Source organism: Lasiodiplodia theobromae, assembly GCF_012971845.1.
Source record: "Lasiodiplodia theobromae strain AM2As chromosome Unknown scaffold_7, whole genome shotgun sequence".
In the NCBI taxonomy this organism is placed as follows: Eukaryota; Fungi; Ascomycota; class Dothideomycetes; order Botryosphaeriales; family Botryosphaeriaceae; genus Lasiodiplodia; species Lasiodiplodia theobromae.
Window position 1 is genome coordinate 410,040 of NW_023336563.1, and position 14,071 is coordinate 424,110.

The 14,071-nt window shown below is 57.9% G+C and overlaps 4 protein-coding genes across 4 annotated transcripts; 1 reads left to right on the forward strand and 3 right to left on the reverse strand.

Annotated features, from left to right (window-relative positions):
- Positions 1 to 1,128: 1,128 nt before the first annotated feature.
- Positions 1,129 to 2,920, reverse strand: LTHEOB_2796 (Proline permease; the record flags this gene model as incomplete). The annotated part of the gene is made up of 3 exons (XM_035511647.1): positions 1,129 to 1,551; positions 1,607 to 2,707; positions 2,762 to 2,920. The coding sequence occupies 3 exons, from the start codon at positions 2,918 to 2,920 to the stop codon at positions 1,129 to 1,131; spliced, it is 1,683 nt and encodes a 560-aa protein (XP_035363522.1).
- Positions 2,921 to 3,452: 532 nt separating this feature from the next.
- LTHEOB_2797 (Ribonuclease H-like protein) lies at positions 3,453 to 8,446 on the reverse strand (the record flags this gene model as incomplete). The annotated part of the gene is made up of 3 exons (XM_035511648.1): positions 3,453 to 4,635; positions 4,939 to 8,259; positions 8,361 to 8,446. 3 exons carry the CDS (start codon positions 8,444 to 8,446, stop codon positions 3,453 to 3,455), a joined length of 4,590 nt encoding a protein of 1,529 aa, XP_035363523.1.
- A 164-nt stretch (positions 8,447 to 8,610) lies between these two features.
- Positions 8,611 to 9,137, forward strand: LTHEOB_2798 (Small nuclear ribonucleoprotein; the record flags this gene model as incomplete). Its single annotated transcript, XM_035511649.1, has 6 exons — positions 8,611 to 8,635; positions 8,684 to 8,740; positions 8,796 to 8,834; positions 8,890 to 8,917; positions 8,982 to 9,045; positions 9,099 to 9,137. The coding sequence occupies 6 exons, from the start codon at positions 8,611 to 8,613 to the stop codon at positions 9,135 to 9,137; spliced, it is 252 nt and encodes an 83-aa protein (XP_035363524.1).
- A 673-nt stretch (positions 9,138 to 9,810) lies between these two features.
- Positions 9,811 to 13,680, reverse strand: LTHEOB_2799 (Pou class transcription factor 2; the record flags this gene model as incomplete). The annotated part of the gene is made up of 1 exon (XM_035511650.1): positions 9,811 to 13,680. One exon carries the CDS (start codon positions 13,678 to 13,680, stop codon positions 9,811 to 9,813), a length of 3,870 nt encoding a protein of 1,289 aa, XP_035363525.1.
- Between the last annotated feature and the right edge of the window lie 391 nt (positions 13,681 to 14,071).

Consider the following 14,071-nt stretch of genomic DNA (forward strand, 5'->3'; position numbering starts at 1 on the left):
CATCACCGCTCGCTCGCCTCCACTTTACCCCTGTGCATCCCTCACAACGCTAACTACCCGCTCATTGCCGGGAAAGAGGATCGTCGGCATCACCGCACTACAAAAGGCAAAACTCCCGGGACCCATGTTCAGCCCCCCCTTCCCCCCACGAAGCCAGAGACCAACCAATGATATCGCATATATATACAAAAAAAAAAGGGCTGCAAGTTACGACGTACACTAACGTAGGAATCCTATACAGCGCTTTCACCTCGCTCTATCCGCAATCTTCCGTCACTTCCTCCACACCTCCCCACCAAGCTGCGCGTAGGATTGTGGAAGTTGCCGCTTTCCCTCCGACCGACCATGAGTCCAAACCCACACGCCTGATCTGATCTGTAAGACGGCCATGCCCGTAGAGAGTATCGGGGGAAAGGCATTTGTCTGGGCGTTTCTGGGCGTCTGGATCCACCATCGAATTCTTATTTCGCCGTTGCGAGGCTATTTTTTTTCTTCTTCCTAATTTTCTTTCTCTCATACCGAGCCCCAATAGCTATTTCCCACACCTGACTAATGCCTCTTTTTCTCTCTCACACATACTCGGCGACTCGGCGCATGAACCGTGGTGTTTGGTGGTTCGTGGCAATCGACAAGGGGCGGACGCTTGATTACTGCCGTTTCCGTTTCGATTCCCCTTGCCTTTTAGAGTAAAAATGTACGGGACAGAGGGGGATGGCGTGCAGGCGGAGAAGGGAGGCGATCATAGTGCCGAAAAGGTAACCGCCGGCATGGTCACCATCACATTTTCGGAAAGTGGGTAGAGTGACGGAGTGTGGGGAAACAGGGGGGGCGGATGGCCGGCTTCGCGGGCTAGGTTACGTACGCTCCAAAAGAGCTGGGACGGCACGTCCTCTGCGGCTCGAGAGGATGCAGCTGGTCATGTTTTGTTCTTCTTTCGTGCAGGCTGAACGAGAGAGGGATAATGGCGGGTTTGAATATCTTTCCTTTTGGCTTTAATTGCTTCATTCATCACATCGTGTGCTGCGATCATATCCGTTGTAAGCCTGGAGTGGGGGATGCTTCCATTCAAAAAAAAAAAAATCTAGTTGCAACAAAGCCCCCGCTTCTTTTGAATTTATTCCCTCTTATCTACTCCCATAGCAGCGTCAGCGGCTTCAGCCACTTGTTCTTCTGCACCTTTGGCGGCGTCTCCTCAGCAATGACATGATCCAATCCGGTGTGCAAGTCCACTTCCGCAGAGTCGTATACCCACGCCTCTTTCATGTGGGAGAGTCTGTGGCCAAAGTAGATGCACAGGAAGATGGGGATGCCGATGTAGGCGGTCAGGAAGGAGGAGGCGCTCCAATTCTCGGGCCAGAAGACGTCGAAGCCGTTAATCAGGCAGAGGAAGGTGAAGGCCGTCATCGAAATGTAGGTGCCGTACGGCTGGACCCACGAGCGGTAGGGCAGCTGGGACTCGATGCCCTGGACCTTACAAGCTTTGCGGAAGCGGAGGTAGACGATGCCGCAGCAGACCCACGAAATGAAGCCCGAGGTGTTGGTGAGGTTGACCTGGAGCGAGACGATTAGTGGCTATTGATTGGTGGGATAAGCGGGGTGTACATACAAACCAGTTGAAGACGACCGAAGCGGAACTGCCGACGTTCAGATAGGCAAGCGCGCAGAACAAACTGCTGGTCGCGACGGCACGGTATGGCACGCCGGACTTGGTGCAAGCGCTGAACCAGCGGGGCGCGGAACCCTGCAGCGACATGGCGTATAGGGAGCGTGAAGAGAGGTATAGGAAGGAGTTTCCTGACGACCACGCGGAGATCAGAATACCGGCGTTGACGACTGAGTCGAGGCCCTTGATGCCGTTGCGCTTCATGCCAATGACGAAGGGCGACGAGCCGGCACCAGAGCCGCCATTGGTCAATGTCGGGTCGTTGCTGGGAACGATGACACCGATACACAAGACGCAACCGATGTAGAAGAAGATCAGACGGTAGATATAGCGACGTCCTGCCACAGGCAGGTTGCGGCGCGGATTCTGCATCTCGCCACCTGTCACAACGAGGAGCTCGGGGGCAAAGGCGAAGGGGAAGGCAGAGAGCACCATTGTTGAGAGCAAGGCAATGAAGCGGCCTGTATCGCCTGAAGCCATGTAGGTATTGGCAGCGCCTGGGTCCTTCCAGTAGCGGAATCCGAGGCGGTCGTGGGAGGGACCGCCGCCGAAGAACAGGATGACCGAGACGAAAAGCAGGCCCAGCATCATAATGACCTTGGTGCTGGCAAACCAGAACTCAGTCTCGCCGTAGAAGCGCACGGGCAGGGCGTTCAGAGCGACGATGACGACGAGCATGACGGTGATCCACACGCCAATGTTGACCGGGGTATTCCAGTACTCGATGACAATGGCAGCGGCGGTGATTTCGTAGGGAACCAGGATGCCGAGCGAGTAGAAGTAAAGCCAGCCGAGAGCGAAGCCCATGGAGCGAGAGACATAGCGATAGCCGAACAGGTTCATGGAGCTGCCGGGCGTGGGCAGCCAAGTGGCGACTTCGACAATGGCCGTGACGACGCAGAAGACGAGGAAGGACATGAGGCAGAAGCAGCCCAGGATGAAGGCCGGCCCTCCTCTGGCTAGCGTCTGGCCCGAACCGACGAAGAGACCGGTGCCGATGGTGCCGCCCAGTGCGATCATCTGCGCGTGTCGCGACTTCAGGCCCTGGGTTGTGAGTCAGCAATGGGCTCGGCGGCAATGCAAGATGAGCTAGCTTACTCTCTGGGTCGACTGGGCGTGGCCCTCGAAGACCTCGCCGGCCAGGACGTCAGTCGCGAGGCCGGAGCCGCGGCGGGCGGCGTGGTGGGAGCCGCCATCATAGGCAGGCAGCTCATTGGCCGGAGCCTTCTCGTCAATTGCCTCGACGTCTTTTCCCATGATGATGCGAAGAAAGTGTCTGCAGGAAAGACGCTTTCCATAGGGGCGCGAGAGAGGGGGTGGGAGCGACCAGGACAAGCAGGAGCCGGGGTTTATGTAGCTGCAGCTGACGGGGCATAGCGATCCGGTGTGCCTGATATCTTGGCTTCCTAGGCTCGGTTTGTGATAGAGGCCTCGTACCAAGCAGGGCGGTAATTGGCACTGTGTCAAGCGGCTGTGTGACGATTGAGGTTAGGCGGGCACAGTGGCGGCGCAGGGCAGAGGACCTGCGGAGGCGGGAGATAGCTGATAAGGAAGAGGTGGTCTGGGCGGACGCTGGCGAGATAAGCGCAGCCCGCCCACCGTTGCACGCCCGTCAAGGTAGCACGGTGCTACGTATGCCCAGCGGTGCCCAGACCTAGCTGTTGGCTAGCGCAGTCAAGCTCGGATTTGGCTTCTGGAAGCATGCCCGTTCAGCGAGTCATGCCGAAATCTTCCTGGGCTTAGCTGCAAACCCCATCAATCGAAACATGTACCTTCTCATCATGCTCCTTTACTGACGTCTGGACCGTAAAGTGCCAGCCCGTCGGAAACGAGTTGGTGGGTAAGAGGCCTGGCGAGCAGAAGCCCTACTCTCTTTCTCGTTGCCTGTCTCTTCCTTTGTTGACCTCTTGTCCCGTCGAAGATGAGTCCGACGAGCAGCATTAATGTTCCCTTCTGACGTCTCAATCCCCTTGTTTCCTGCCTGTTCCTTTGCCGGCTCCTCGTAATTCCCAACGTATGACATCCTCATCAGCGCTGCCGCGTCCATCGTACTCGATCTTGCCTTCCGTAGTTGCTTGGGAGCTCTGTCCGCCTTCATGGGCACCGGCACCGCGCCCTGCGCACCAGCGCTGATATTGAAACCTGTCCGCTTTGCCAGTTCTTGGAAGCTCGTCTGCACCACCTCCTCCGGCAGCAACCCCATCAGCTCCTTGAGTCTCGGAGCCTCGTAATCCATCGTTGGCCATGTCGAGAGCACAACCAATATCTGATTCGCGATTGTCGCCTCCTTGAGAGCCGGCGCGAAGTCGGTGGGAAAGACCGCCTTTCGCAGAGCCGCGACGGAATAGTTGTAGTTCTGCCACAGTCGGTACCAAGTGAGCATTGATAGCCGTCGCGGATACTCGTAGTGTCTGAACATCGTTCCGCGCTCCGAATCTCTTCTAGCCCATTTCTGAGCCCATTCCTCAGCCGCCGCCCAGTGCCTTCTGGGGTCGCCGGATCCACCGTCCGTCGAAGGAGAGACTTCAGGTAAGACGGCGTCTTCAGCCAGCAGCCTTCGCAACTCCGCCATCCTCTCCTCGTTTCCGGGCGGCATGCCGTAGTATTTGATTGCTCCGACTATGTCTAGCGCAATAAGCTTCGACGGCCGCTCGGATGCATACTTAGTCCCGATAGCATCTATGGACAAGTTCCAGTGATCCCACAAGCGGTAGTGGAGGTAGCGATAAAAGCGGTGCTTGTCACAAGGCTCATCAAGCCGAGCTCTGGCCCATTTTTGCGCCTCGTCGTATCGTTGCTCTAAGACAATTGCTCTCATCGAGTCGTGCGTTTCTGCCTGGCTCCCCGGTGCCGCCATCACGGCGTGACTCTCCTTTGTGAGATTTGACACTCTCACGAAATTTTTGACATGATCCGACGACTTCTTGTTCAGAGCTCCGAGGAGCTCTTCAACAGCTCCGTCGTATGGTAACCTGTTTGTCGAAATTTCGGAAAGAATCCGTTCGGCTGGCACTCGCCGCTTTTTTTCTGGAAAGTCGCCGCCGAATACCACTTGTCCAAGGGCTTGGAGGTCCCAACGGTGAGAGTGCCACAGTCGGTAGAGGCAAAGCCGTCGCAGAACCCCACTGTTGTGGCGAGGGCCGCTTTGGTTAGCCCGAGCATCGCTTGAACTCCTGGATCTCAAGAACCCCACCGCCCATGCCTCAGCCTCATGGTATTCTTCTAATCCACGATGCCCAATGCCCCGTAACCGAGTTGCGTGAGACATAGAGGACGGCTGTGCGCTGCTCCCGTTTCTCCTGAATTCGACCACCCTGGCTATTCTCCGATACTTCTCCGCCCACAATACCTCCTCAGGCAGCATTTCTACCAGTTCCGATACCCTTTTCTCATCGTACGGCACTCCATCTCGGTCAATGGCTTCCAAAATGTCCGTGGGAAGCGCGTTCGCCATCTCTGGGGAAAGATTCCCGGCTATGGCTAACACGTCAAACCCGCCGTAATGCCACAGGCAATAAGAGAGCAGTTGATGGCGACGTGAGCTCCCATCTGAGGAACTGACCTCTTCGCTGCCTAGGAAGCTATTAACCCAGCTCGTAGCCGCGTCCATGACATCCTGTCCAGGCTTTTCCATTTCCGTTTCCGTTGCGCTCTTCCAGATATCCGTGAGGGAAGGCGATGCCGAAGTAGTCTGGGAGTCCGTCGGCTTAGAAGCTGTGTAGAAGTCATCCGCGTCATCCGCGCCCTCTTCCGATAGCCCATCTGGCAACCGCCTGGCGCTGTTCGGCGCAGGAGCTTCCGAAAAGGACGAAAAAATACTTCGCCGCCTCTCCCATAGCGCCTTCTGCTCAGCACTTCGCTGCCTATCCAACAGCGCCGCCTTCTCAGCCTTTTGCTGCCCCTCAGCATATATGGTATGCCACAGTGCAAAGCAAGCGTACACGTTTGATCCCATGGCTACTTGGTCGGTTCGCCGAAGTCGTAGTGCCAGATCGACCGTCATATCGGCTGCCTCTGGGTGCAAACCATAACCCAGATATTCAAACATCAGGTCCTGAAGAGTCAACGGCGAGCGAGACACAGTTCTCCCAGCCTTTGCCTGGAGGTCATAGTGTAGGTCTTCTAAATCGATAAAGCCTCGCGGGTTGACGCCTAGGAACTTCTGCAAACGAGCGCATTTCTCCTTGGAGCCGACAGTCACCTTGAAAATGTCCGGGGACTCGAGCACCCTCTTGATCTCTTCCGTGATCAGCGGCTGTACATTCCTCTGCCGTGCGAGGTGGAGGAGATGAATGGTCGAGTCCGTGGCGATCATCAACAGCGAAGTGTTGGCTTTGGGTCCGTCCTCGTCCCGGGCCACTGGCTTCCACCTTAGATCAAACCCTACAAACTTCCCCCCCAGCCCTCTGAGAACGTCAGAATGCGTTGCATTGGTTGCGTGATAGCGCAGCTCCGGAGATCCAGGGAGGGGCTCCTGCTCGTCTTGAACCCTTTCCGAATTTGCGTGGTAGAGCTCGTAGGAGAAATATGCATGATTGCTCCTCTCCGCCGCGGCCTTGTCCTCAACCACATGCTTGTCCAAGTCGTAGCGTGGTTCCCGGTAAGCACCAGCCAGCTTTAACCGCTTGTCCTGATCATGCCTCCTTTCCTCTGCGAGTCTCTCTGCCTTGCTCAAAACGCCCTTGACGCGGTGGACAGTCACCTTGTCGCGTCTTTCTTGAGCAACACTCATTTGCTCTTTCAATCCAATCATACCAGCTTCAAAATACCTTTCAGGCCACATTCTCATGAAAGCCCATAGAACAGTGGGAGCCATATCTCCTGGCTTCTGATCATCAAAGAATGATGTATCCTCGCAATGCCGGAAGAACGACTCAGTGAGGGAAGTTTCGATGCGTTCGCGGCCTTCTTCAAGTCGCTTTAGGCCTCGAAGCTGTTCGCTGACGCGCTTTACCTCGTTATACAAATCATACAACTCCTCGTCTCGGACGTCGTTCCAGTCTTGAGCTGCGCGTTTGAATTTCGTTACCAGTTCTCTTCGGCGCTTCCATTCCGTCTGGCCCAGCACTTCGATGATTTTCCCACGGTTGTCCCAATACCAATCTTCCATTCTCTTACGGACTCGGTTGAAACCCGTGAGCCTCTTGCCGAATATTTCAAAAGGCTGTATTATGTAAGCGTTCCGCAAGACTTCAAGGTCGCTGTTTCGACGCTTGAAAAGTGCCATGAACTGATCCCTGTAGACCAGGTAGTCGATATCTCGCTGGATATATCTGTTGAGAGTGGAAATCTCCATATTCAGCTCTGCAATTCGGTCGTACACCTTCAAGATGTGCCGGGTATACTGCCCGTATGCTGCATAAATCTTCCAGTCTCTCTCTCCCTTGAGAGTCTTCCAATAGAGCCTCATCTTCGAGAAGTCTTGGTCCAGATGCATCATTACCTCTCGGACTTCCTCGAACGTATCACAGATTTTGAGCACCTTCTCGCTGTTCCCCGAATATCGCCTCTCAAGTGCGACGTCTACCTTGTGTATTTGATCAGACACCTCGACTCCGAGCTCTTCGTACTCATTCATTCTCTCTCGCCACTTCGCAGCAAAATTTCGTCTTGAGAGCAAGATAGGGTTGTGTTCTCTTAGTTTCCTTTCGAGGAGCTCCGTCTTGTAGTGGACTGTTGGCAAGAGCTTCGCCATATGGTCACTTAAGGTGGACCAGATCTCGCTCGCGGTTCTCCTCCCTATCGCTTTCCAGCCATAGATGTTTGAACGTTCCTCGCGACGCTTCTGTGCGGCAGCGGCTGCGAGCTGTGGCCGCCACTTGTTGATTTCCTCCTCAAGATCGTCCGCTTCGTACCGCAGTTGCCAATAAGTGCTCGGCAGCATCGTTTCTATTTCCAAGCATAGGCTCTGCAAGACAGCCTTGCGGCGGGTTCCGATTGCATATATCTCTGACCGAATGTCCAAGATAGCGCTTTCGACGCCGTCGAGTCGGCTGCGTAGCCTATCCATGCAGTCATTTACGATTGCAGCTATTTTTGACTGGATGGCCAAGATAGCTCTGTTGACGCTGTCGAGTCGGCTGCGTAGCCTATCTATGCGGTCATCTACGATTGCAGCTATTTTTGACTGGATGGCGATGGTGGCGTCGTTGATGCACCCATACCGGGCAGTTTGTTTCCTAGTTCTTTGCCGGCTCTGTTCGACTATGCGTTTCCACTGTGCCTGGATGCGCTGCCGCACTATCTTTGCTGACTCGCGCGGTATGGCCTCGAGCTCATTTTGCAAGAGTTGTAGCTTGGCTTCTGCGTCCTGGACCTGTTGTTGCGAGGTTTGGCACGCCTGCACCCATTTCTTTTCCTTCTCTCTCCTCTCCCTGGCTTGCTTATTCTTAAGGGCCTGGTCCTCCAGGGGCTTTCTCTTCGGGGCTTCCTGGTCTCTCTTCTGGGCTTTCAGGGCTCTCTTCTGGGCTTCCTGGACTTTCTTTTGGTCTTTCAACTTTTTCGCACCTTGGAGTTGGCGCAGGAAGCTCTCGGTATCGTTGAAGTCGTCAAAGAAGGCAGAAGGGGTGGAGCGAAAGTGACGTGCATGCGCGAGCCTGGCGGCGGGCCGTCAGCAGGAGCTACGAGGGCATTCGAGCGGCAGCGACATACGAGAGACGCAGCGAGCTCGCGCAGGCGGCGCGAAGCCGTGGCGAACTTCGGGCCAGAGTGCGGCGCGCGGCGGTGGAAGCGGCAGGCGGCGAGGCACGGCCAATTGCGCGTGAGAGCGTCATCGCGTTCCATGGTTGCAGTGAGGCGACAGGCGGAAGAGCAAGCGTGAGATAAATTCTGAGCAAGGGCCCCAGGGCGTTGCGCTTGGCCAAGGCGCGCTTTTCCGCGTGCCGAGCCGCCGGCTGCCAATCTTCCCATCAACCTCCACACTCCAGCAGCACCAAACATTCGCAAAGATGGCCTCGCAACTCCTCCCTCTGGGTTTGTCGCCCGCCCGCCCTTGCCCGCCCCGCTGACCATTTCCGCCAGAGTTGATCGACAAGTGCGTCGGCTCCAAGATCTGGGTCGTCATGAAGGGCGACAAGGGTACTCAAGAATCCTCCACTTCGTACTACTGCCCTCCTGACTAAGCCTTCCCCAGAATTCAGCGGGACCCTCCTCGGCTTCGACGACTACGTCAGTACGTATATCCATTGACATGAGGCCCGGCCGTGCCGTAGCTGACGCCCCGCCAGACATGGTCCTCGAGGATGTCACCGAGTTGTACGCATCCATCCGTGCCGCTCCAATGCTGCCGTTCACGTGCTAACACGACCAACCACCACAGCGACTACCAGGGAAACCAGACCAAACTGTCCAAGATTCTGCTCAATGGCAACAACATCTGCATGGTCATACACCTGCCCCGCCCTAGAGATGCGCCTGCATTGCTAACCTCATGCAGCTGATTCCCGGAGGAGAAGGCCCCACTGCCGCCGCATGAACTGCTTGGCCTCAAGCCCGCGCCATCGACCACCCGAGAGGCATCATGGCACCCGACGCTCGCATCCGAGGTCCATCTCCTGGCAGGCTGCGCCACAAATCTTCGCATGCTATTCCACGTCGTGTAGACCGGGCCTGCGTTTGCCCCGGCTAACCAGGATCATCGAGCCGCCAAGTAGGCAAAATGAAATGGAAATTCATAGCCGTGTTGTCGTTTGCCAACCTGCGGGATGGTCCACGTGACGTCCATGCGACTTATAGGTACCCACCACCATCTCGAGACGCAGATGGAAACGGCGAGCTTGCACACGATGAATCCATGCGTTCTTTTGCATGACTCCGCAATGCGTAATTTTAATTATTAGTGTGTTCTCCCCCTTTTATTTATGGTGGCTCCAGAGACTTGTCAACCTCTCTCATGAGTCTCAGGAAAAGATCATTATTCATCAGTCCGGGGAAATACCGGCTATTCCATCTCCTCTACTGCAGAGCTTCCGCGTCTCAATTTCCATTCGAAGTCGAAATTTCCATCACATCAACACGAAACGGAAGAGCCGCACATATTTCCATTACAAATTTCCCTCCTGCACACGATGTTCGGTGGCAACCACAGTATCGTAAAACCGAAAGGATATACTTTGAACTTTGAACCACACCCAAACATAGGCTGTCTCTCAAGACACCCACCCTACGATCCGATCCTCGTCTCCAAACTCCTCCCTGCCAACCACCCTCTTCCTCACTCTCCTCACCACCTCCATCGCCTTCGCCTTCTGCTCCGTGTCAATCACCCGCAACCGTGACTCCAACTCCTCCTTCAGCACGCCATCCTCGTTCCTTCTCTCCTCCTCCAACTTCCCCACCACGACCCTAGCCTCCTCCTCCCACCCACCCCAGCCCGCAGGCCCATCCCCCCTCGCCACCGCCTTCTCGAACACGGCGGCCCTCGCCTCCTCGACGCTGACGGCAAACTCGGCCTCGTTCAGCAGCACCTCGGCCTCGTGGAAGCAGCGGACCAGCTCCTGCGCGCGGCGCGCCAGCTCGCCGACGACGGCCTCGGCGCGATCCAGCAGCCCGCCGACGCCGACACCGCCGTCGGGGTCGTCGTTGGCCTCGACCTGCCTCGCCGCGGCGCCGACGGCCTCGACCGCCTTCGCCACGGCCGCCAGCCCCGCCGCCATCCACCCCTCGACGCGCTGCCACGTCTGCCGCGCCCGCACCTCCTCGTCGGCTGCCGCCCGCGCCGCCGCCCCGAGCCGCGCCGCCGTGAAGTGCTTGCGTAGGTCGAGCAGCTTCTTGCGCGCGTCGGCGTCGGCGTCGGCTGCGTCGCCCGCGTCGTCTCCTTCTTTTTTGTCTGCTGCTGCCGCTTTCTTGCCGCTGCTGGCGGTGGTGGAATGCGGGTTCTCACACTCGTCGAACGCGACCAGGAACTCGAGTGGCGCCGTCTCGGCTGCCGCGTAGCGGGCGTCGCGGTCGGCGACGGTGGCGGCGAGTAGCGCGTGCCGGGCCGAGATGTGGGCGTGCAGGGTGAGCAGGGCGCGGGCGGACGTCGTGAGGGTCGTCAGGGCGGAGAGAGTCTGAGCAACATTGGCGGCGGCGGCGGAAGAGGTAGGAGCAGCGGGGTCAGGGTGCGATGGTTTTGCTGCCGCGGTTGCGGACCCAAGGCCGTCGACCGTGATGACCTCTCCCGTCCGGGCATTGATCTTGACGAGTCCGCTACCAGGAGCAGCAGCAACTGGGGCTTGTTGGTGCTCTTCTTCCCCCTCCAACGCCTTCACAGCCTCGGCCCCGACGTCCTCCACGACCGCCAACCCCTCCACGCCCGCCCCGACCTCCTCCCTCACCCTCCCGTACACGCCCGCGAAGACAGCTTCCTCCCACGCCCGGTACCGTTTGCCCGCGGCGTCCATCAGGCCCGCGGCGCGCGCCGCCACCTTCTCGGCGTCCTCCTTCTTTAGCGCCTCGTCGCGGCCTAGCAGCTGCGGGTACGTGATCTCGTTGGCCTCGAACGCCATGTCGTTGAGGACCTGCTGCTCGCCGCGCTCGGCCGCCAGCTCGTCGTACAGCACGCGCGCCTGCCGCGCCGCCGGCGCCGCGGGCGGCGACGAGCCGTCGAAGGAGGCGTTGAGCCCGGCGATGTGCGCTTTAGTGGCGTCGAGCGGCGGGAGCGCGGAGAGGGTGGTGACGATCTGCGTCGTGGTTTCGGCGGACGACGAGGATGGCTTGAAGTTTGCGAGCAGCGCTCTGAGGCGCGCGGCGCCCGTCGGTGGCGGCGGTGGTGGTGCCACCGTCGATAGTGCGAGCGGTGCGGGCGTGAGGCTTGACAGAGTTGGCTTCGTGCCGAGCGCTGGGGGCTGTGGCGGCGGCGGGGTGTGGGACGGCGTCGTTGGGTACGGGAGCGAAGTTTCGGGCGTCGACACCTCGTCGGGTGGTGGCGCTGTGATGGATGGAACAGGCTTCGGTGTGGAACTGGAACTGGAACTGGAAGTGGCTTGGTCCTTTTTGCTGTGCAGCGCGAGAGGGGCCGGGAAGAACGTCTCGGTGTGCTCCTGTCTGATTGGCGATGAGACCGACGAACGGTGCGGGAAGCTGTCACTGCGGGGAAAACTGTCCCTACGCGGCAAACTATCCCTACGAATGGCCTCAGCGGCCGGAGTGCTGGGAGTGTAAGGCTTGTACTGAGCTTGCTGAATTGCAGTGGCCGGGCCGGTCTGCTCGCTGGGTAAGCCGGTGGGGGTGGGAACTGCCGGTTGGCTGGACCCTTCGCCGTCGGTAGTGGATTGGCCCTGTCTGAATGGCTTGTAGGCTTGTTGTTGGTTCTCTCCGGGCACTGTTGTCTTTGCCTCGTCTGAGTTCTGGCGATCCTTCAGTTTAGGACGCCAAACTGGTCGGCCGCCAGGACTGTATTGGATTTCCATCTCAGTCGCCGCATCCGAGGGCGGGATCTCCAAAGGTAATTTCGGCCTTTTCTCTCCATTGTTCACAGATCGCTGTACATCATCACCAGGAGGCTGTGTATAGTACGGAATACCTCTTAGCTTCGATTCCGTAGCCACAAATTCCATGAATGCAGCCGCTCTCTGCTCATCTGAAGCAGCATGCGCCTCCGTCTTCAGCATCGAGATGAACCGCTCAAGAGAACTGGCATACCACGGTCCAAGATCCGGGATGAGGTCCTGAGGCCGTGGAATCCTATTGTATCGTGTGCTGGGTTTGGGCAGAACGATAGTCGCGTCCTGCCCGGCCATCCCCTCCTTACTTTGGTCTGCAGAAACTTCCGGCTTGACACTGGGTTCCATGACAAAATCGGCAGGCAACTCGAAAATGGCATTCTCGCCTGCGTCGTCGCTCTTCGTTTCCGCTGCAGCTGGCGGCTTCATCGCAAAAGGTGCCGGGTCACTTGGCAGCTCCACGGGCGAAACGGGGTCGTGCTCCACCGCTTTGAATTGGTCTTTCGCCTCACTCTTACCCACAGCCACTTCCTCTTCCTCCTCGTCCTCTTCCCCCGGCGCATCGTAGTACTCCCAACCTCCCGGCCCTCCAAACCCGAGTGCCGAAGCCGAAGTCCCGGCTGCTGTGGTCGCACCAGCACCGGTAGGCTGAATACGCTGACCACTGACCCCGCCAACGGCCTCAGACTGAGGCTCAGCCTTTGGCGTCGCCGGTCGTTCCCCAAGCGTCGAAACGGTAGAGAACGTATCATGCCGCTCGTGTGCTGCTGTTGTCGATATACTCGAGACCGTGTCGTGACGATCACGCGCGCCTTGCTGTGAATTGACCGATCCCTGACGGCTAACCAGGGGCGAGACGGTGGGGATGGGAGGTGACACTGGCGGGTTATACGGGTTGTTTCCCAGCGAAGCTGGCCTCTGGTACGGGTTGTTGCCCAGGGAGGGCGGCCTTTGGAAATACGGCTGGGGCGTTGTCGAATGTTGGAAGTAGTCTGAAGGTGCAGGGCCGGGTTGCATGGGCGGAGGCTGAGCCCAGTTGTATGGTGGCGGACTGACGGAGGGTACTTTCAAGGGCGTCTGCTGGGCAGGGGACTGGAACACCTGGGGTGGTGGGGGGTAAGACTGATTGACAGGAGTATGGGTGGTAGCGTACAGTTGTTGGTCATGCTGCACAGGAGAGACGGGTGTTTGCTGATGCGCAGCTGGCGCCTGCCATGTCTGCTGCTGGGGGGTGGTCGTGTAGATGTTCTGGTAGTTGCCTTGATTATGCTGCTGCCATGCCTGTTGGGGCGGAGGAGGGGGGAGAGGAGCTGTAGGGGTTTGATTCTGCAGGGCGCTTGGAGGTTGGAAGGCGTTCGTGGGTGTCCCAGACGCGTCCTGTAGAACATGACCGTACTTTCGGTAGATGTGGTGGGCAGTTGGTGGAGGGCTCTGAAAACTGGGCGTGCTTTGAACCGTTTGGACCTGCGGGCGCGACCAGGCTGAAGACTGATCTGTTGGGGGGCCTTGGGTTCCGGGACGGGGTGGAAGAGGTGGAGGGTGGACGCTATAGTCTTGAGGCTTGGGAGGAAGTGGAGGCGGGGGAGGGAACATCGACTGGAAACCTTGCGTCTGCTGTGGCGTCGGAGCATGTGCGGATGCATAGGAAGAAGTAATCGTAGCTGTGCCGGCATGACTCTGAGGGGCCGTCGTCCACGACTGAGAATTCAAGGGTCCGTATGGTGGAGGAATCGGCGGGCTATTGTACGTGACTTGAGTTGGAGTCACCAGAGGCTATAAAGATAGAGAAACCACCTTGTTAGCATAAAGTCCGCAGGCTGCAACATCAGACAACAGTACCGGGGCAGGTGGACCGGGTGCAGCGAGTGATCCTCCCGGCATCGATCCGTATGCGTTCTGGCTATAGCCTGACGCGGGCGGAGGCGGAGGCGGCCCGGCTTGCTGCCATGAAGTCTGCTGGGATACATTTGAGTATCCATACGGA